General features: G+C 43.8%; 1 protein-coding gene across 1 annotated transcript in view; it reads left to right on the forward strand.

Annotated features, from left to right (window-relative positions):
• Positions 1-322: 322 nt before the first annotated feature.
• The window catches only part of LOC308169521 (uncharacterized protein), a gene marked incomplete at both ends in the record, with an annotated part of 34640 nt that continues 11224 nt past the window's right edge, over positions 323-23738 (forward strand). Inside the window, 3 exons of the mRNA XM_080544201.1 lie at positions 323-465; positions 1352-1734; positions 21595-21967. Coding sequence (XP_080400327.1) covers positions 323-465; positions 1352-1734; positions 21595-21967 — 899 coding nt within the window. The remainder of the gene's footprint in view (positions 466-1351; positions 1735-21594; positions 21968-23738) is intronic.

Consider the following 23738-nt stretch of genomic DNA (forward strand, 5'->3'; position numbering starts at 1 on the left):
GATAGGAATACCCTCAAAATAAAGAGGGTATTTAGTCTGCACTAAGCACTTTAAGGCCATATTCATTCTATAACTGTAACTTGAATATATTTTGGTAAACAGCTAAAATAACAACAATTCTGTCAGTGTCCAAAATGCATATATATATATATATATATATATATATATATATATGGACCTACATGTAGCTTGGCTAATGTTTTCCACTTCTGGTAAAAAAAAAAAAAATAGTTTTGATTAAATTTCTTCACTCTTGTTTTAATATTTTGATCATCTTTATTCGTAGGATTCCCTGCACTGTGAACTCCCCATCTGGGCAATGATGGATGCTTCTGCTTGTTCTGGTCATGACGACATGCGCCAGTGCTACGTCCAGTGTGGGAAGAAACTAAACATGGCGGATATTGTGAAAATACAGCAGCGAATTAGAAAAGGAGGACAACACCATTGTGGTACAACTGATCAGTAAGTCTGATGGGTACAACTGATCATGCTGTGAATCCTGTCCACAAGTAGCCTATTGTGTTCACAGGGTTCGACAGTAACGCTTGTCCGGAGCAAGTAAAACATTCGCCGGGTTTGTTTGCGCGAGCCCGATGACCCTGCTAAATCCTGGATATTTTTAACTGTGTGCAGGAAGAACAACAGACGGCATAATAATAATATCTTCACTCCACGATCATCTAGTCTGGTCTGGCGCCTGGGCCGTCTGTTGTTCTTCCTGCACAAAGGTAAAAATATCCAGGATCCAGCAGCGTTGTCGGGCTCGCGCAAACCAATTCTTTGAATGTTTTACTTGCTCCGGGCAAGCGGGCAAGCGTTACTGTCGAACCCTGGTTCAATAATTCACCATTGGGTGCCAGGTGTACAGTATGCTAATGTTGGTCATTGAATTGATATGATGAATTATACTGCCAGGTGCATAACTATAATCTTAGCCAAGTCATTGTATTAGCTCAGTACATTTCAGCAGCAGCTAAACAGTTGTTAATTAAAGGGCAGAACTATAAGCACATCTAATAGATGAATGTCATGTATGATAACGCAGCAAGCTTGCTTGAAAGGGAGCTGCCAGTCAAGCATGCAAAGTCCACGCCCATACAGCCCTCTGTCTGACCAGGACGTTGAGCCTAACTAGAAGATTATTGTAATTTTTTCTTGGACACAAAATACAATTGGAACCGTTTAATGTCTACTTTCCAGACCCTTTAATTACAAAGAAATGCAATCAGTAATCCATAGATTATTGCATTTGCAGGACATGTCCTGTCAGTCTAGATGGGCTTTCAGTGAACTGGTTGGCTGTCATTTATAATTGACTCTGCACTGTTTGTGCCTCCATTGTTTCTAGCTGCAGGTCCTCTTCAGCTCATGTAACCATGTATGAACCAGAGTCCACAGAGTCCCCCGGATCTGGCTGTGGTTTTTCAGCCCTGAAAATCACATGGTGGGGTCCAGAGATGGTGGCAGTGAAGCTGGAGGAAGAAGATGTAGAGGAGAATGGTGTGATGGTGAAAGAAGAGGTGGAGGAGAAGAGAGTGATGTTGAAAGAAGAAGATGGAGGTGCAGCTCTAATGCAGAAGGGTGTGATGGTGAAAGAAGAAGATGGAGGAGAAGAAGTGGAGGAGAAGAGAGAGATGGTGAAACAAGAGGACAGAGGAGAAGAAATGAGGGAGGAGGGAGTGATGGTGAAAGAAGAGGTCGAAGTAGAAGTGGAGATTGAAGACACGGATGGTAAGTCTTTGTTGTATAGTGGTGAGGGTCATTGCACTGCTGTAAAATCAATGCTGCCAGTGGCAAGGCACGTTTATTTGTATGGCACATTTCATACAACAGGGGCAATTCAAAGTGCTTTATATACATTATTTAAAAATACAGCAAGAGGAGCATAGCAAGAAAATAAAAACGACTGAATAAAAGCAAATATAAGAGGTAAATAGATAAAACATTTAATAAGACAATAGTTCATGGATAAAAGACATTGATAAAAGTATTTAATCATAACTGCTGCAAAACATGAAGGTTTTCAGCTTAGATTTAAATACGTTTAGGGTTTGCGCCTGTTGATTTCTTCAGGGAGTTTGTTCCAGGAGCATGCAGCAGCGTGACTGAAAGCTGCTGCACCGTGTTTTGTTTTTACTCTTGGAATTATTAGCTGATTAGTCTCAGCTGACCTTAGGGGCCTTGTGGGAATATAGGGTAGGAGGAGATCTGGGGCCTCATTTATAAAGCTTGCGTACGCACACTAAGGTGCGTTAGCAAATTTTCCCTCAATTTTGGGATTTATAAAAACTGCGCACCTCTAGGCTACGCACAGTGTGATCCATGCGTACGCATAGAAGCTGGAGAAATGTCAACTGCGACTCCGCTGGCAGAAGGATGAAACAGGAGAAACGCTTTGAAATAGATACAATTTCCACCAACATAAATCGAAATATTACCTCACATATTATGCGAGTGCACACAAAGAATATACGTGCAAACTGCACATATCTTATTCTCCCTTGTCCTGTACCCATCACAATGTAGCCTACATATATCTTTGTTCGTATCAATCATATAGATATTCATGCAAATATATTAACTTTTTATATTCATATTCATTGCACATAGCGCGAGGCTGGACAAGTTGAGCACCGTTCCTGATTCACTGTTCCCGAGTGCTCAGTGGGTAACGTCCCGATAAGTCCAATGATCGCAATATCCATACATTGAAGATAGGGGTGTAACGGATCACCTAACTCACGGATCGGATCGTGTCACGGTTTTTGAGTCACGGATCGGATCATTTTTCGGATCAACACAAAACATTTTTGTTTTTATAAAAACTGCTTTTTCCTTGAATTCTGTAAAAACACCACTTTTACAATGTGACAAAAACCAACAACATTCAAGATGTCAAAACTGGTAATATATATATATTATATTATATATATATATAACATATTCTACACTCAAACATTACATAATTATACTGAAATACACTCAATTTAAATGATAGGAGAGAGGGGGGAGGCGCCTGGTTGCAGCAGTGAGTCACTGGGCTCTAAAGCAGATGAATAAACATGTTTTATGCCACTTTTAACTAAATAATAAAGTGAACCCTTATTTTGAACATGGTATGAAAAAAAATGCCTACATTATCAGAAGTTGTCGAGCTACCTTTTTCGTGCCTCCCGTCATAGTTGACAGAGAAGCTAAAGTGCTCCCATACATGGGATTTAAATGACGAGGGAGGCATTTTCGAGTTCTTCTCCGCCGAACAACGTAACACGATACACTTGGGCCGCGTTCGTAAATTCGCTTTGAGAGCGCCGGAGCGCACACTGGGTCCGACGTCATAAAGGGACCAAGTAATTTGATTGGACAACAGGCGTTCCTTGAACGCTGATCAGATTCCAGAGCGGATTTACCAACGCAGCCTTGTTGTTGTGGATTCCCAGCTTCACGTGTAGTGAGCAAACAACAGATTCTTTTTCTTTCGCATTATCAACCTATCATTGCGCTTTAGAGTAAAACAAAGCCCGCAACTGTCGCGTCTATCTTTTCATGGCAACTCTACATTGTGATTTACAAGAGATATTAAGTAATATTATTACTTGTTAACATTTTGCAATTGATCCGCGGTACACATGCGTTCCGAACCGTGGAGGGCCATGAACAAGCCCACTGTAGACAATTGACTATCATCCCCAAGCACACCCCATACGGACTATGAACATTTTAAGCGCACAGACACTTTATTACTGAGCTATCTATTATTACTAATTGCACCACCAGTGTATCTTGTCTTACTTAATCTGTAATTATTAAACAATACTTGGATGTTATGACATGTATTATCATGAATAGTAAGGTGAACAGTAGGACGAATCACGTTTAAACTGACTCCGTTGTTGAAGCAGTCTGGAACATAGATATTATATAGACGAGAGAAGAGAGTTTCGGTGCGTACGCAAAGCAAGAACATTTGGATTCTGATTTATAAAATCGGTGTGCACGCCAGGGTTTCCGTTAACCGGTAATTCCCGGACTTTGTCCGGTAAAATTTGTCGAAGTCCGACAAATTGAAAACTCGTCGGACAAAATGTCCGGTGAAAATAATTCCCTCTAAGCACAATTTGAATACAATTCGCTAAAGTTCACATTTTGTATTCAAATTGGCTTTGGGCCACCATTCTCAGCTGAGCACCAAACACACACACTCAACACTGCCCGAGAGAGAAGGACCCGCCCCCTCCAGCCAGCCTATAGGCTAACCAAAGGGGGCGGGTCCTTCTCTCTCGGGCAGTGCCGCGCGTGCACAAGTGTGTGTGTGTCCGGTGCCCAGCTGAAAATGGTGGCCCGAAGCAGAAAGCCTTAACGTTATCCCACAATAACAAGGATAACAAACGAAACGGACAACATTTACACTAAGATGGAGACAAACTTCAGCGATATGATCTAACAGCCGGTTTTCAGGACGACATCTGGGTTTCCGTTAACCGGCAATTACCGGTCTTTGTCCGGTAAAATTTGGTGAAGTCCGACAAACTGAAAAGTCGTCGGACATATTGTCCGGTGAAAATAATTCCCTTTGAATACAATTCGCTAAAGCTGGCTGGGTGCGTTCGTAAACACGCTCTGGAAATCCGATCAGCACTCGCGGAACGCCTCTCGTCCAATCGAACGACTCGGTCGCTCTGTGACATCGAAGCCAGCGTGCGCTCCGGCGCTCTCAGAGCGTGTTTACGAACGCACCCCTAGAAGTTTCCAGCCAGCTAGCTGAAGCTGCTACACACACCAGAGCCATGGCGACCGAACGGCAAGTTAAACAACATACTATAAAAGTGACATTGTTTTACTCATTACTCATACGTTTGTTGTCATTCGGCGGTGCTAATAGTCGCTTTCTTTTTTAATTTATTTAATTTATTTTATTTTAGCAGTTTCCCCGAAAGTTAAGTGTTTGTTTTTATATCACTATTTGCACTTCTGGTTAGATGCTAAACTGCATTTTGTTGTCTGGTACTTGTACTCTGCAATGACAATAAAGTTGAATCTCACCTAATCTAATCTAATCTAATCTAAAATAATCTAAAATAATCCCATCACTATTACTCCCTATTTTCATCAGTGTTTCAATCCTTGAATCTGTGATGGAAATCAAGCAAAGCCACTTCAAGTCTCCCCACCACTGACAGCGCTGGGTGTGCCTTTCCTTACACTCTCGGTTATTCCCTGTGGATTTAAAAAACGGTGTTTTGGTTTCTATAATGTGGTCTATTCTCAGTGTTGACGAGCAGCTCAGGGGGCTTTGAGATGGCTAACAGCTAATTAAAGGAGTAATCAAAAGGGTAGAAGTAAGCTGACTGTCTGTCTGTCTGTCTGTCTGTCTGTCTCTCTGTCAGTGTGCTGGACTACCTATGACTTCCATGGTACCTGGGAACGCGTTGTCGGAGAGAAACGCCCTCTGTACAAAGGACCTACTGACCAAAATCCCTGTTCCCCGTAGCCTACATGCTTGCACTGTTACTGTTCAATAAAATGTTATACATCTAGACATTGTGGTATTTCTTTATATACGTATCCCAGACTGCCTATCAATTGTTTCTCAATAAACAGTTATGTTCTTCCCATTGTCATACTCCCGAGCTAAACGAAATGCCTTCCCAACCAGCGAGACTTATAGAAATGACGTTGTTTTATTGATAAAAAAAAAAAAAAAGGGTAAAACTGTAAAGAGAAAATAGAAAACTCACATTAATCCCAAACAATTTAACAAACTTCAGTTAACGTAATGTGGAGTCCGTTCATTGATCGATGCTGTCTGTTCAGTTCCCAGTGAGGCGCCCGTTCAGCGCTGGACCCGTTCAGCGCTGGATTTGACGCATGGCATAGCGCGCATGCGTCAAATCATGTTATATTATTATATATTATATAGCTCGCATCTAATCGTATCGGATGAGAAATAGACATTAAATGGCATATATAGGCCGCTACACAACAGTAATCACCGCGACAAACAGCTATATTAGATTTGGAGAAAAAAAATATATGATTTTGAAAAATATTTTTTTTATTATATTTTAATATGATGACCGGAATATATCACGTTTGTCCGGTAAATCGAATTCTTCCCGGACACGATGTCCGACGGCAAATTTTTCTAACGGAAACCCTGGACGACATACAGACCCGTATGAGCTTACAGGGCTATCCCCTAAGTATGATTTGACAGGCAGCTAAACGAAATGCCTTCCCAACCAGCGAGACCTGGGGGGTGTTATATCAACGTCGCCAAAAGAAAACCTAGGCCTACTTCGCCAAGTCCCGCGAGACTCTTAAAAAGATCCAGGCATATCTTGATAGATCTCGCGAGACTTGTCAAAACAAGCCCAGACTTTCCTCCAGCCACGTCGATGGAACACCCCCCTGGTTATAGAAATGACGTTGTTTTATTGATAAAAATAAAAAAAAGGGTAAAACTGGAAAGAGAAAATAGAAAACTCACATTAATCCCAAACAATTTAACAAACTTCAGTTAACGTAATGTGGAGTCCGTTCATTGATCGATGCTGTCTGTTCAGTTCCCAGTGAGGCGCCCGTTCAGCGCTGGACCCGTTCAGCGCTGGATTTGACGCATGGCATAGCGCGCATGCGTCAAATCATGTTATATTATTATATAGCTCGCATCTAATCGTATCGGATGAGAAATAGACATTAAATGGCATATATAGGCCGCTACACAACAGTAATCACCGCGACAAACAGCTATATTAGATTTGAAGAAAAAAAATATGATTTTGGAAAAAATGTTTTTTATTATATTTTAATATGATGACCGGAATATATCACGTTTGTCCGGTAAATCGAATTCTTCCCGGACACGATGTCCGACGGCAAATTTTTCTAACGGAAACCCTGGTGCACGCGGCAAGTGGAATTTGCGGGCCACTCTCCCACACCTGCTTCCCTTTATCCCAATCAACCCTAAATGTTGCGCACGGGAACGAGCGTCTCGCCCCACCCTTTTTAACACCCATGCTTTGCCTCTTATTGGTCAGTTAAATGCCCGACAGAAGGCGAAAACAATTTCACCCACTCAATTTCTGCGCAGTAGTTCCGCTTAACGAACACATAACAATATGAAACTCTCTATAATATCTATGTTCCAGACTGTATCGACTACGTGTTCACCTTATTATTTATGATAATACATTTCATAACATTCAAGTATTGTTTAATAATAACAGATTCAATTAAATATGATTCCCGATTAAACTGTACAACATATCTCCCTTTGTATTTATTATGTTAAATCATGTTTTTTCTTTTAGATTAGATTCAATCTTATTGTCATTGACAAGTACCAAGGTTGTCACAAGGAAATGCAGTTCGTCATCTAACCTGCATTGTAGAAAAGCCAAGCATGTTTCAAGTTTATTGTTACGTTACATTAAGAGAGTAAAATTCGTAGGCTTCGGTTCCTGACATGGCAGCACAAGACATAAGGCAATAGGCATAATACAAGATAAAGGTGACAGTATTACAGCTAAGACAGGATACACTAGTGATGCAACTAATAATAGATAGTTCAGTAATCTGTGCGCTTAAAGTTTTCGTAGTCCGTATACATAGGGATGGGGTGTAGGCCTACTTGGGGATGATAGTCAATTGTCTACAGTGGGCCTGTTCATTTTCTTCACTCGGGAACGGTACCCTTATGAAGACGTACATTACTGTGAATCAATGCGGACGGTGGTCAACCTCGCGCTACGTGCAATGAATATTTATGTAAAAAGTAAATATATTTGCATGAATATCAATATGATATGTACAGTAAAGATATCAAATCAAATTTTATTTGTATAGCGCATTTCTTACAAGATGCAACTCAATGCGCTTCACACAATGAAAATGTTCAGTCAATCAGTCAATCAATCAATCAATACTGACAGAGCCGCGAGCAGGCAAAAGTAAAAAACCTGTATACTATGTTGCCAGGAAAAATTCCCTTGCAGCCCTCTACCAATAGAGCGACTACTAGCCAGTTTGCTTACCAGTACCCAGCGGTCCCCCAGGGGAGGCCAGGACCACCGGCACAAAGCAAGCAAGCAAGGGCAAAAACCTGTACACCATGTATCCAGGAAAAATTCCTTGCATATTATCGGCGTACACACTGTCCATAAATTTAGTGTTGTATTTGCATCGTTCTGCATCCAGTATGGTCACAGGTCCTGCCAAAAGAGAAACTTAAGCACAGTTATGATGCAACAACACAATAGAGACAATAAAGATGACAGCAATACAACCTGATGGTGGTCCTGGTACACCCTTGTACCGGTTCCAGTACTGTTCTAGGTGCTATTTGGAGCTGACAGTGCCTCATCAGCACCCGGGTCCATTTTCCTGTCAACACAAATCTCAAAACACGAGTATGGTGTAATGGCCTAGTGATCCTAGTTCTATAATGTCCAATGTCTCCCTTAGTATCAAAAGGCGACATTGAATAAGTAGGTTTTGAGGTCACGCTTAAAAATGTCCTGAGTTTTAGACAACCTCAGGCCCTCAGGTAGGGTGTTCCACAATCTAGGAGCATATATGCTAAAAGCTGATCCTCCAAATCTCTTTGTCCTAGCCTCTGGCACTATTAAAAGTTCCGTGCCACTAGACCGTAGGGGTCTAGCTGGTGTGTATCTTATGAGCATGTCCACCATGTAATTGGGTGCATCACAGTGAAGTGATTTATAAACTAGTAAAAGGATCTTAAAGTCTATTCTATGACTGACAGGGAGCCAGTGTAGTGATCTCAAGACAGGTGTGATGTGCGCTCTCCGTTTGGTCCTAGTAAGGACACGAGCAGCAGCATTTTGAACCATTTGTAGTCTATTTATCATTTTTTTGGGGAGACCTGTCAGGAGAGCATTACAGTAATCTAGCCTACTACTAGTAACAAACGCATGCATGAATTTTTCAGTGTCTGCCTGGGAGAGAAATGATTGTACCTTAGTGATGTTTCTTAGATGGTAGAAGGATGTTTTAATAGTGTTATTAATATGAGTTTCAAAATTTAGATCTGGGTCAATTATGTCACCAAGATTCCTGGCCTGACACTTAGTGTTAAGAGCTAGTGTTTTCAAGTGTGCAGATAATTTCTCTCTCCCAGTTTTCTCGCCAATGATCAATACCTCTGTTTTTTCTTGATTGAGTTGGAGAAAGTTTTGTGTCATCCAAATATTAATATCGGCAATACAGTCTATCAGGTGGTCGATCATCTTGTAGTCGTTGGGAGTTACTGAGATATAAAGCTGAGTGTCGTCAGCATAGCTGTGGTAGTTAACGCTATGCTTCTTGATAACAGAACTGAGGGGTAGCATGTATAGGCTAAAAAGCAACGGTCCTAAAATGGACCCCTGGGGAACTCCACAGGTTGTGCTATAATTTTTTGACTTATGGTCACCAAGGGCTACAAAGTAGTCTCGGTCAGCCAGGTAAGTCCTGAACCAGTTTAAGACCGGACCTGAGAGGCCAACCCAGTTTTCAAGTCTCTCAATAAGTATGGAGTGGTCTACCGTATCAAAGGCTGCACTTAAGTCTAAGAGTACAAGAATCGAGAGTTTTTTCGAGTCTGCATTTATCCTAAGGTCATTAGGTACCTTAAGCAAAGCGGTTTCTGTGCTGTGGTATGATCGGAAACCTGACTGAAGTGGGTCATACCTATTATTTAGGACTAAGAATTCATGAAGCTGTCTATACGCTGCCTTTTCTAAAATGTTGCTTAGAAAAGTGAGATTGGATATTGGTCTACAGTTTTTTGGATCAGAAGGATCTAGGTTACTTTTCTTCAGGGTGGGTCTAACCAGGGCAGTTTTAAGCACCGCTGGAAATATCCCTTTAAGTAGGGAGTGATTTACAATGCCTAGTATGTCATCAGACACAGATTTAAAAATGTCCTTAAAAAAGGTGGTAGGAATAGGGTCAAGAGGACACGTAGACGGTTTAAGCTGTGACACAATTTTACCTAATGTTTCCGTACTAATCATGGTGAACATGCTCATAGTCATGTTCTGTGGTGGCGGATCTGTGGTGCTACACAAACCTAGTCTTTCCTGAGTAATACACATTCTAATATTTGTTATCTTATCCCTGAAGTGGGCTGCAAATTCCTCGCATTTGGTGACTGAGGCTGCGTCGTCTAGAGTTCTAGGAGCAGGGTTTACAAGGCAATCAATTGTCGAGAACAAGACCCTGGGGTTATTCTTGTTTGTAGATATTATCTTTGAGAAGTGATTTTTTCTAGCATTTCGCATTGCCAAGTTAAAGGCAGATAGATGTTCTTTAAAAATATTCTGATCAATCTGTAATTTGCTCTTTCTCCATCTGCGCTCAGCTTTCCTACATGTTCTCTTTAGGAGATTTATTTCACTGTTTCGCCATGGTGCTCTCCTCTTGGCTCCAACCTTTTTTAGTTTGGTAGGTGCCAGGGAGTCTAGGGCCATTTTTACTTTATTGTTAAAGGTAATTACTAAGTCGTTTTCACATAACGTGGGAGTTGTGTGATTACTGTTCATTAAAGCTTTGAAATGTTCAGCCACTGCAGGGGTAAGATAACGTTTTTTAACAACACGTTCAGCATTGCTTTCAGCTTTACGTGTTACAATGGTAAAGAAAATACAGAAATGGTCAGAGAGGGCCAGGTCGCTGATACCTGATATTGAGACCTCAAGACCCTTTGTAATCACAAGATCAAGGGTATGCCATGATTGTGAGTGGGTTCATTGACATGTTGGACAAAATCCATAGATTCCAAGAGGTCAATAAATTCCCTAGCCCTCAAGTCAGCCTCATTATCAACATGAAAGTTCAAATCACCAGTGATAATAATCCTATCATAGTTGGGATGGATAATGGATAGGAACTCAGAGAAGTCAGGTAGGAAGGTAGGGGCTGGTTTCGGCGGCCTGTATACAGTTACCGTAAGAATAGGTGGTTGGCATGCCATAACTGTGGCATGATATTCAAAGGAGGAGAATATATCAAAGGATATGCTCCTGCAGTTTAGGTTATTTGAAGCTATGGTAGCTGTTCCTCCCCCCTTTTTTCCATTTCTGATTGATTGGAAAAAACTGTAGTTGGGGGGAGATGCCTCAATAAGGGCTGCTGCTCCATTTGTATCTAGCCAGGTTTCTGTGAGTAGCATACAGTCGAGTTTTCTATCACAAATGAGCTCATTTATGATAAATGTTTTTTTGTTTGATAGGGACCTGATATTCAAAATTGCCATGGAGATGTCATTTTGACACTGGGACTGACTCGAGGGCATACTTAATGAAATGGGTAATACATTTCTCAAATTTGCGCCATGTATTGCCTTATTTGTGGTGGAGGGAGTCCGATGGGAGACAATAGTCTGGATGGCATGTTTGGTGTTAGAGGAATGGATCGGACTCATCCCACATCAGCGATGACAGGGCACCGGCCAGGTCCAGGGCTGGACAGCGAGGTCCATGGACATCGACAGCAGGCGGGCACCATACCTGTTTGGGTGAAACCTATCTCTCGCAAACAGCTCATTACGGTTAAAGAACGTGGTGAAATTGTCTATAAATGGGGTTTGCGTACGACAGCAGTATCCCTGTAGCCAAAGGTGAAGACTTCGAATTCTACTGTATTTGGTGTCGCCATACCTGGGACTCGGGAAGGGGCCCGAGATGATGCAGGTCTTACCTGTGCCCTTGACGGTGGCGATGAGGGCTCGGAAGTCGTCCTTCAGCTCCTCCGACCTCTCCCGTCCAATGTCGTTGGCACCCACGTGGACGATGACGGAGGTGACCTGGGGGGGAGCATCCTCCACCAGCATCGGGACTACCGCGGCGACGTCCCTCACCTTGGCACCTGGGATGCAGTGGGTTATGGCCTTCGGGACTGCAACATGGCGGACCATGGACGAGCCTATTACAAGCACAGAGGGGGGGGGGGGGGGGGAGAAGAGCGGGTGCGGGGGGGGGAGGAGACACAAACTGTAGTCTCCTCTGCTGGCGGCGTGATGGACCTGTAGGGGGCCCAGGGTGGGAGAGGGGGATAGAGAGAGGGAGGGCGTGTGGTCTCTGGGGCGGGGGCGGGGCCAGGCGTGTGGTCTCTGGGGCGGGGGTGGGGCCAGGCGTGTGGTCTCTAGGGGAGGGGGCGGGGCCAGGCGTGTGGTCTCTAGGGGCGGGGGCGGGGCCCGGCGTGTGGTCTCTGGGGGTGGGGGTGCAGGCCCTGGCTCTCTTCGGCTTCGGTGTGGACTGGTGGCTCTGCAGCGCCTCGAAGCTGTTCCGCAGCAGGAGGGCCTCATGGGGGTTGGTGCCAGAGGAGTCGTTGGTACGACTCCTCTTCCTGACGGTGGTCCAAGTCCCTGGTGATGTAGGGACAGTGTGTGTTACACCTGGGATTGGGCTTACAGGTGGAGGCTTTGATGTTGATGTTGTGGTTTGTGTGCTTTCTATGTCTGTAATTATTGTTTTATGTAATGTGTCAAAAAGTGAACTAAGATACGACTCCCCTTGTCTGATCTGGTGTAGATTCGAGATTCGTCCCTTCATCTCCTCAACCTGGTAGCTAAGCTCCAGGCAGCGCCGACAGGCCATGAAAGAGAAAAGTGGTGTTATTTGCAGAGAGAGAGAAAAACAATTTGATAGTGATCAATCAGTGTTTCAGAGATATGTGATATAGAATATATAAGGTTCTAGTAGGGGTAGTGGTGGTCTAGTAGGGGTAGTGGTGGTCTAGTAGGGGTAGTGGTGGTCTAGTAGGGGTAGTGGTGGTCTAGTAGGGGTAGTGGTGGTCTAGTAGGGGTAGTGGTGGTCTAGTGGGGGTAGTGGTGGTCTAGTAGGGGTAGTGGTGGTCTAGTAGGGGTAGTGGTGGTCTAGTAGGGGTAGTGTTGGTCTAGTAGGGGTAGTGGTGGTCTAGTAGTGGTAGTGTTGGTCTAGTGGGGGTAGTGGTGGTCTAGTAGGGGTAGTGGTGGTCTAGTAGGGGTAGTGGTGGTCTAGTAGGGGTTAGGGATGCTCCGATCTGGATTTTTGGGGCCGATACCGATCACCGATTTTTTTTTTCAAGATCAACCGATACCGATACCGATACCGATTTTAAAAAAAAAATACATAACTGTAGGCCTACTGACTGGTGGATCAAATCCACCTGTGTTCCTGCCCTTGGAATCCTCACTCAAGTCCACCTGTGTCATCCAATCAATGTTCCCCCTGCCCCCTGAATAGGCCCTCAAAATAATTATTCAGTATATATATATAGCCTACTTCAATATACAGTATATCAGACAAATGCTAAATGACACATTTAATTTGAATGTAACCTCTTTTAATTAACAATAGGCTATACAAGTTGCCAACATCTTGGTAAAAAAAGGAAAACAAATTGGGACATTATATGAAAATATGTATGGAAGTCTCAAGGGCTCTGCACACAGCGTGCGATTCTGTTGCGCGTCAACATTCCATTTTGAAGTTTGAATGGAAGTCTATGAGAACATCGTAAAACATCGCATCCCAATGCACACAGCGTGCGATGCAATTTCTGTTGTATGTTCTCATAGACTTCCATTCAAACTTCAAAATGGAACGTTCACGCGCAACAGAAATCGCACGCTGTGTGCAGAGCCCTTCATATCACTTGAACTTCACTCTAAGCATGGAGGGCAAATGCCTACATACAGTAAGATAAATAATAATAAATAAAATATCTGAACCTCAGTCCCAACTCTACATTCAGATTTTCAATGAAATGTGTAAATACAAATGAACAATAAATGTGAAAGAACAAAGATGGAACAGAACAAACAGAATGTGAAAGAACAAAGGTAGCCTAATTTCTACAAATATTAAAATGAATGCCAGACCCAGTCCTATGCTAAATCCTATACTCTAAATACAGAACTTCACTCTGTAAGCATGGAGGGTAAATTCATCTTTATGAAAATCAGCATCTCTGCATTCTTTGATGATAGTCTATTTCTTTTCTCATCAATAATGTGTGCCGCTGTGCTGAACAGACGCTCGCTGTTAACACTTGTGCAGGGTGCGCCAAGATACACACGTGCAACCTCGGCAAGCGCTGGAAAACGGTCCTTATTGACCTGCCAGAAAGCCAAAGGTGGTGCGCTTCGTGCTATCGGTGCCTCACAGAGATAGAATTTAGTCTGCAAGTTTGCAGAATCACAGCTGTCGGGAGCACCCTGTTCCTCCTGAGTATTCAATATTTCGGAATACATGGCCTGCAACGACCCTGCTCGGGCCACTTTGCGGGGAGGCTCTGTGTGCGTTTCTTCGTCTGTCCGTGGTGGGTCTAAGTCTGAAGACACTGTAGGGACAAACGGGGCCAATAATTTAAACGCAGGCCTAACAGTTCTGTACTCGTTATACAGTATACGACAAATTAAACGTTCTATTCTACACAACAGTTCTAACCTGCTTTTGTGGCCAGGACACCGGAAAGCAATGTGCGTGCATGGGTCTTGCAAGCATCGTTTGTGAAGTAACGGTCCTTGTACCTTTCATGACAAAATAAAACATTAGCCTGACATTTATTTATTTGCGGTAAACCTACAGAAAAAAAATAGGCTATAAAATAGCCTGTTACTCACCTGGGATCAAGTACTGTAGCCAGGACGTAGAGAGGCTCAGATTCGATGAGGCTGAATCGCTTTCGGAGAGCTTCCAAAAGTGTTTCTTTCGCCGTCTTAACACCCTGGTCAGTTTCAGCACTTGTCTGGAGCAGACGGGTCAGTGCCATGATGGCTGGAATAACATCCGCTGCCGACGCTGTTGATGAACTGATGTCTCGTGTAAGCTCCTCGAATGGTGTAAGTAGTGACACTATATTTTCCATCAGTTTCCACTGACTGGCGTTGTAGGTGCATGGCAAATCGTAGTCGGCTGCATAGGACAGCAACACGCGTTTCTGCTCGAGGAGACTCTGTAGCATATAAAAAGAGCTATTCCACCTCGTTTCTACATCTTGTTGCAATCTATGCAGAGGTTGACCAAGCTGTTTCTGTATGTCTTGAAGACGCGAATAAGACACAGACGAATGTTTAAAATGTCCGACAATTCGTCTCCCCATAGCCAGTATGTCACGGATGGCACGCTGTGACAACAGTCCCTCTTTCACGACAAGTTGCAGGCTGTGTGCCATGCAGCCTAAGCTGGGTAGACCAGCATCTCTCATGCCCTTTGCCATATTTTGGGCATTGTCCCGAAGTATCACATGCACTCTGTCTTTCGGGATGTTCCATGACTCCAACATAGTGTTGAATGCACCTGCCAACGCCGCAGCCGTGTGTGAACCTGAAAACTCTTGGGAGTGTAGAACCGCCTGCTTCAGTTCAAAGTTTTCGTTGATCCATTGTGCGGTAAGACTCAGCATGGACATCGGTGACACACTTGAACTCCAAATATCCGAGGTAAAACTAATAGCAGTTACGTTGCTTTGTAGAAGGGTGTTAATGTTGTTATATACGGTCTGGTATAACTCGGGCAAAGCGACGTCGGTGAAGTACTTGCGTCCGGGTATTTTGTACCGCGGATCCAAATGGGTTAACAGCCGTGTGAAACCCGCATCCTGTACCACTGATAGTGGCTGTTCATCTAGCCCAATAAATTCCATTACTGCCTTTGTTATGTCTTTTGCTTTTTTACTATCGCTACGGTATGGCTCGCTGCTTTGAAACGCTGCCAAAACTGTGGGCTGTTTTAGCTTCATAGACGTTATAGCTTCATGATGTTGCAGCAGCCTTTATCTTCTCATATTCACGAAACTCCGTTACATGACGATTCGTCAAATGTCGTATAAGGTTTGTCGTATTGTACGACTTACTTGACTGTCCTCCACGAGAGATGTCTTGTTTGCAGACGTTGCATATAGCATTTTTCGGATCTTTGGGGGACACTGTGAAAAACTGCCAAACTGACGACATGGCCATGCACGTGTCTGACAGCGGATCCTTCCGCTGCCGCATCGCATTCGCGACTGACGGATCCTTCCGCTGCCGCATTCGCACGTCGGAAAAGTAGAGCAATGCAAAAAAGATCGGTTTTTGCGATCGGCCATTTTTGCCGATCACCGATCGAGTCATTTGGAGTGAAATCGGCCGATTTAAATCGGTGGCCGATAAATCGGAGCATCCCTAGTAGGGGTAGTGGTGGTCTAGTAGAGGTAGTGGTGGTCTAGTAGGGGTAGTGGTGGTCTAGTAGGGGTAGTGTTGGTCTAGTAGGGGTAGTGGTGGTCTAGTAGGGGTAGTGTTGGTCTAGTAGGGGTAGTGGTGGTCTAGTAGGGCTAGTGGTGGTCTAGTAGAGGTAGTGGTGGTCTAGTAGGGGTAGTGTTGGTCTAGTGGGGGTAGTGGTGGTCTAGTAGGGGTAGTGGTGGTCTAGTGGGGGTAGTGGTGGTCTAGTAGGGGTAGTGGTGGTCTAGTAGGGGTAGTGGTGGTCTAGTAGGGGTAGTGGTGGTCTAGTGGGGGTAGTGGTGGTCTAGTAGGGGTAGTGGTGGTCTAGTAGGGGTAGTGGTGGTCTAGTAGGGGTAGTGGTGGTCTAGTAGGGGTAGTGGTGGTCTAGTGGGGGTAGTGGTGGTCTAGTGGGGGTAGTGTTGGTCTAGTAGAGGGGTAGTGGTGGTCTAGTAGGGGTAGTGGTGGTCTAGTAGGGGTAGTGGTGGTCTAGTAGGGGTAGTGGTGGTCTAGTAGGGGTAGTGGTGGTCTAGTAGAGGGGTAGTGGTGGTCTAGTAGGGGTAGTGTTGGTCTAGTAGGGGTAGTGGTGGTCTAGTAGGGGTAGTGGTGGTCTAGTGGGGGTAGTGGTGGTCTAGTAGGGGTAGTGGTGGTCTAGTGGGGGTAGTGGTGGTCTAGTGGGGGTAGTGGTGGTCTAGTAGGGGTAGTGGTGGTCTAGTAGGGGTAGTGGTGGTCTAGTAGGGGTAGTGGTGGTCTAGTGGGGGTAGTGGTGGTCTAGTAGGGGTAGTGGTGGTCTAGTAGGGGTAGTGGTGGTCTAGTAGGGGTAGTGGTGGTCTAGTAGGGGTAGTGGTGGTCTAGTAGGGGTAGTGGTGGTCTAGTGGGGGTAGTGGTGGTCTAGTGGGGGTAGTGGTGGTCTAGTAGGGGTAGTGGTGGTCTAGTAGGGGTAGTGGTGGTCTAGTAGGGGTAGTGGTGGTCTAGTAGGGGTAGTGGTGGTCTAGTGGGGGTAGTTAGTAGTTCGCGGAGGTATCCCGATAGAAAAAAGCCCGTTTAAAAAGTGTAAAGGTGGCTAGCTGGTTAGCCGCGGTAGCTAACTAATAACGCTGGTAATCCCGACTCAGCCTCCCGGCGTCGGATTCGGCGGAACGAGGTCCCGATGTTATATAGGATAGGAAAGCTATTTATTTACAAAAAATGCTTTCTCAATAGAGTTTGGTATAGATAGCAGTTTTTAAGATTCTAGCGCTATCGAGCTGCAGCAGCAAAAACATCTATCCTGTTGTGCGGTTGACTTCCTGTTGCTCTCCGCTTGTAAAGGTGAGGGGTGTTTTCCTGTACTTTAATATGTATATGTACTACAGTGTTTCCTCCAGGAATTTTTACATTGGTAATTACATTGGCACGCGCGCTCAAAACAACGACCTAATTTCAGCCAAAACTAGAGGATGGCCCCAAAAAATATAATGAATATACAGAATATAAACTTGTGACTGACAGTCACATACACACTCACAAAGATCATCAGCTATAATATAATACAAAGTAGGCCTACATGAGAGCACAAAAGCGGCTAACGTTACTGATTGACTGTTTACTGTTGTGCAGAGAGATGGTAGTCGTAGGCGGCGTATCAAATGACAAAGCTAAATGTTTAATGAAGGACATGAACGATTGTCAACAACACACTCAAGCAGTAAATAGAACAGTCTAAACAACTTGGGTACTACGCACTCAACTGCGGACGGAACAATACTCTCAACCTATAGTTCCGTGCGTGAATTATGTCAACCCACCACATTACAGAAGTAAAATCACAGTCAGATGGAGCATTCGGTAAACAGCTGAGTATCAAGAAAACAAACTCTTACCTTTGATGACACCCACATGAGCGCTGTTTTCCCGTACTTCTCTCGTGTGTCTCTTATTGTCCAAATGTTCCCTGAACTTTAGCTGCATGTTTTTCCAGCATGTAATTCCGTTGTCAATAAAAAAATCGTCTCCCCTTCTTTTCCCCTTGACAATACTGTGTCGTTGCTAAAGTGACGGCACATAAGAATCGTTTTTTTATACGATTTATACGTTTTTTTAACCCACAGATTACATGAGAGAAGCTATCTGTCATTATTTCAACCACTGTCCAAGTGGGGACGTTACAATACTTTCGTTTTAGAACGAAACGTTAGCCGCTAGCAGCGTGTTTAGCAGTCACCATTCTTGAGCAAAACATGATACAAACAAACATTCAAATACTCGTGACGTCTTGATTTTTTTTCCGATTTCAATGTATGACGCATCATTTGAAAGCTTACCATCTGTAGTTTCAGACTATGTAAAAAAACGAAAAATTACGTAAGCAAATGGTTATTATTTATCTGGTTACTGGTATAGATACCACTTCTGCGCCGAATGTACCGCCGCCGGCACAAATCCGCACCCGACATTGTAATTATCGTAATTTCTAAACGGTTTGTGCTATCGAAAAAAATCCAACTGTCCCTGAAAGCTGAGATGTTGCACTTCAACCAACATATAGGGTATTACGGTAAAATGTGACGTGAGGACATTCTCAGAGTCAGTTTACTCACAGTGATTGGCGGAGCTTTCAGGGACACATGCTTTTTTTCTGTTCTCTGGTCATAATAACTCGCTGCCTTTCTGCGCAGCCTGAATCAAAGTGGACTGTCTGAATCATTTGGTGGCGGAGGAAATTCATTCGTGGCGGCCCACCACCAATAAATGCATATAGAGGAAACACTGTACTATATGTATAGTACATATAGTATAGTGTGGTGGCCTGGGAAAACCCTTCACATGGTGGCATTTTGAAATTTTCATTTTTAAATATTTCCATAAATTAGAAGTTCTCAGCTATTCATAACTGGTTGAATGACTGAGATAGCCCTTTATTTTAAAAAGTTATGAGCATTTTAATGTATCATGTCAAAAAAAGTGAAAGGTCATTACTACCCCTTTCTCCTCCAGGTCGGGGGAGGAGCCTATGCAGATCGGCCGGTCTCGTTTATCTGCTTGTGATGCGGTGTTAGTCTGCTCGCCTCGTCGGTATGCGAGGGACAGATCCATTTGTGTGTCTTCTAGTTAAGATGTTATTACTTTATGCTTATTGTGAGCATCAGTAAACTGGCAATATCACAGGTGGAAGTATCGTCTCTCCTTTCGCTCATGTGTGCGTGCGTTGCTTAACTGAGAATTAGTGTTGTTCCGCTACCGATACTAGTATCGGCATGGCCACCGATACGCACAAAAATGCTGGTATCGGTATCGGCGAGTACCTTACAAAAACGTAAGTTTTTTTTTTTTTTTTTTTTTTAACTTAAGTTTTACAAAAACTTTACGAGTTTTACAAAGGTTTTGAGCAGTGCCAGACTAAGTGTTAGCAATAATTTTACATCGAGGTGAGTATGCGGCTCAAAAAACATGTTTTTTTGTTTTGTTTTTTCAAACGCCGTGGTATCGGATCGGTACTCGGTATCGGCAAGTACTGCACGGTCAGGTATCGGTATCGGGATCAAAAAATGGTATCGGAACAACACTACTGAGAATGAGACACGTTCAACGTGACGTTGTTTTGCTAGCAAACTACCCGCCACAAAAACATAAAAATAAGTACTTTCTCTTTTGTTTTCTTAAAAGGTTTATTCACCATAATGTAGTATGGAGTTCAAAGTACTAGAATACCACATCATTTCAAAATCGCCAAAATCGCGATTTCCATCTATTTTTGCTCTTTGCCACAAACGAACGCCAGCGACATCCGACGGGTTTTCCCAGGCCACCACACATATGTTACGGTACATGTGGGAAAACTAGGGTTAGGGTTAGGTGCTACGTCGACTTGGTACATGCTGGCATGTCTAACCCTACCCCTAATCCTAACCCTAATCCTAACCGTAGCACCCTAGCACCTAACCCTAGTTTTCCCATATGTACCGTATTCCCACATGTACCTTAACATATATAAACCCCTCAAAAAAAGTTTGGAAACGTTATTTTGGTTGATTAATCCTCCCCTTTAATAATACCAATTGGTATTGTATTTTATATCGTTGGAAAGCCTGATTAGAAACCTGTACAAAGAGGTACAACTTGTAGGGATCATGCATTCATGGAATGAACAACACAGCTAAACATGTAGGTAGCGGCCCAAAAATATCCCTATATTCTTCTGTTGGTATTCACTCTCGTTTTGAGTTGCTTGGTGGATTGGATGATTGCACTCTCCCACAGTAATAAGGAAAAAACAACACATGTTGGCCATTTTTACACTTTATTAATTTTACACTGTCAGGGACTTCAGTAACGTGTGGAAGATCCATACGCAGTCACAACAGCTTGGCACCTCCTCCTCATGCTGGTCACCAGCCTGGTCACACGCTGTGGGACGGCATCCCATTCCTCAACCAGGATTTTCCGCAAGTCAGCCAACATGGTTGCGTTGGTCACTCTGGCACGTACAGCACACCCAAGCTGATCCCACAAGTGTTCAATTGGGTTGAGGTCTGGACTCACTGCAGGCCATTCCACCATCTCCACTCCCAAATTCTGGAGGTGCTCTGTGATGATCCTGGCTCTGTGGGGGCGAGCGTTGTCATCCTGGAGGATGGAGTTCGGTCCCAGAATCTGGAGATATGGGATCGCCACTGTCAATTAGGTGCCATTCAGGTGCCAGTCACACACCTGTGACTGACATACACCTGCCAGCACTTGAAACTCAAAACGAGAGTGAATACCAACAGAAGAATATTGCAGGGGATTTTGTAAAAAAAAATATGTCCCGCTACCCACACGTTTAGCTGTGTTACTCATTCCACGAATGCATGATCCTTACAAGTTGTACCTCGTTGTAAAGGTGACTAATAAGGCTTTCCAACGATATAAAATACAATACCCATTGGTATTATTAAAGGGGAGGAAGAATCGACTGAAATAATGTTTCCAAACTTTTTTGGAGGAGTTTATATATATGGCACTGAATCATAACGCAATCTAGACATTATAATGTTCCAGACCTTTGCTTGAGGACATTTTCTCTAACTGGACCTTGTTGAATTTTTTGCTGAATACCCCAACTATAGTCGTTCGGTGAGAGGGCTATGTATGTCATCTGCTTATTTGTGGTAGGCAATTTTGTTCTTTTTTATGATGCGTCCCAATGGAAGCATGTAGAGATTGAATAGGAGGGGGGATTGACCCTTGGGGAACCCCACATGTCATTTTAATGTGGTCGCACACAAAGTTGCCAATGGAGACATAATAGCTTGTGTTTTATTTTATTACACCTTTTCTTTAACAATATATTTGAGAAACCAGAGAGACACCATCATGACAACTTTGCTCAATGTTTTGTACAAAATGTGTTTGTAACCCTGTATATGTTCATATTCTTACAGATGAGCAGAGCTCCAACCCAGGTTCAGACCGCAGCTCCACCACATCAGGGAACCATAAACAACACAGGAGACACTCAGGAGAGAAAACACACCACTGCTCCCAGTGTGGCAAGAGTTTCAAGCATGCAGCAAACCTGAAGACACATAAGAGAATACACACTGGAGAGAAACCTTACCAGTGCTCCCAGTGTGAGAAATGTTTTACTCGAGCAGGACACCTAACTATGCACCAGAGAATACACACAGGAGAGAAACCATACCAGTGCTCCCAGTGTGGGAAGAGTTTCCGTCGAGCAGAAGATCTAAAGAGACATCAGAAAATTCACACAAGAGAAAAACCATATCACTGCTCCCAGTGTGGGGAGAGTTTCAGGTGGGCGGGAAGCCTAAGGACGCATCAGAGAACACACTCAGGAGAGAAACCATACCAGTGCTCCCAGTGTGGGAAGAGTTACGATCTTGCAGGACACCTAAAGAGACACCAGAGAATACACACAGGAGAGAAACCATACCAGTGCACACAGTGTGGCAAGAGTTTCAATGAGGAACACAACCTAAAGAGCCACCTGAGAATTCACACAGGAGAGAAACCATACCAGTGCATACAGTGTGGCAGGAGTTTCAATCGATCAGGAGACCTTATTGTACACCAGAGAATACACACAGGAGAGAAACCATACCAGTGCTCCGCGTGTGGGAAGAGCTTCAGTCATGCAGGAAGCCTGAAGTGGCATCAGAGAGGAAGAATCTGCAGGAGTGTGTGATGTTCACCACACCGGATAAGTGGTTGTTGAAGATCACTCCACGGTTCTTGCCACCAGAGGGAGGCATCGAGCAGTCCACCCTGCCACAGGTCATTATAACACCACCAGAGGGCAACGATGAGCAGACCCCACCTCCGTCCGAGGAGGATCCAATGCCAGCATTGGGTCTGGACTTGAACTATGACATCGAGCTGTTCCACATGATTAACCTGGGTTTACCACCAATGACTCTGCAATGATGAATGTTTCTGCCATGATCTGCCAGACTGATTTGCTATGAAATGTGGACCTGCTTGCATAGGAATAGAATCAGGAAGTGAAACGTTGAACACATATACTCACTAGAATGGGGTTGATTGTGTTGCAAGATGTATAAGAAATGTGAGATAGGACCAATGTGATGTAGCTGAGACTTGAGATAGGATGTGTGCGCTATCTTGATGTTGATTAAAACAATGTCTTATGTTGAACTAGGGACAGAGCTTGAGGACAGAGGAGATCCCCTTTTACTAAAATAAGCTCACTAGGCGTAAGAGCAAGTAACTTTCCCCTTCTTGACCAGATGGTCTCCGGGAGAGGAGAACTTCCTCTTTTTAGCTAGTAGCTGTTACGCTCTCCCTGAGATGTTCGCCACTAGGGAGGGAGAGTGCAACCTCCTGCCTATATCCACTCTGCTAGTAGATGTAAAAATAACAGACCATGGGTGTAGTGGAAGCACTAATCGATAACCAAACGGAAAAGGGGACCTTTTAAAGAAAAGGATTTATTGCTTTAGTGCAAAGTATATTTACAAGTGGTTACAAATTTACAACATTCATATAACATTAAACAATTAACAAAGAACTACCAAAACTACCGGGGATTAACAACGGGTAGGAGAAGGGAGGGAGAAGGACCATGCGAACGATGTCACAAAATAACAAACACAGCCCTAGTCTTCCCTACACCTCTGACCTACCTATATCACAAACTAACTAACCCGGAACCTAAACTACCTGCTACAGAATTACGGGGCGTGACACCCGCTCGCTTCTTACCTAATGTTTCTAGACAGTGGTTATCTACGTGATGCAGAGTGTATACCCCAGGGTATCTTACCTAGCCCTTCTCCCTTGGTGAGGAAAAGAGAAAACAGGGGTCATCAACACACTAAACCACAGCTATGGACAAAAGAAACAATTTCTAGTAGCAGAACTCAACTAGTCCAAACAAAACCTATCTCAAACTCTCTCAAACAAAACACCGCCACTTCTCTCTCTCGCTACACATGACAAATACACATTAAGTAGGAGATGTTCTTCTGGGATTGGTTGACCGGGGATGATTGCTGATTGACACACAGGTGAGGGCAGATGAGACAACGATGATGGACAGGAACCA

This window comes from Nansenia antarctica, assembly GCF_963989245.1.
Source record: "Nansenia antarctica genome assembly, chromosome: 13".
NCBI lineage: Eukaryota > Metazoa > Chordata > Actinopteri > Argentiniformes > Microstomatidae > Nansenia > Nansenia antarctica.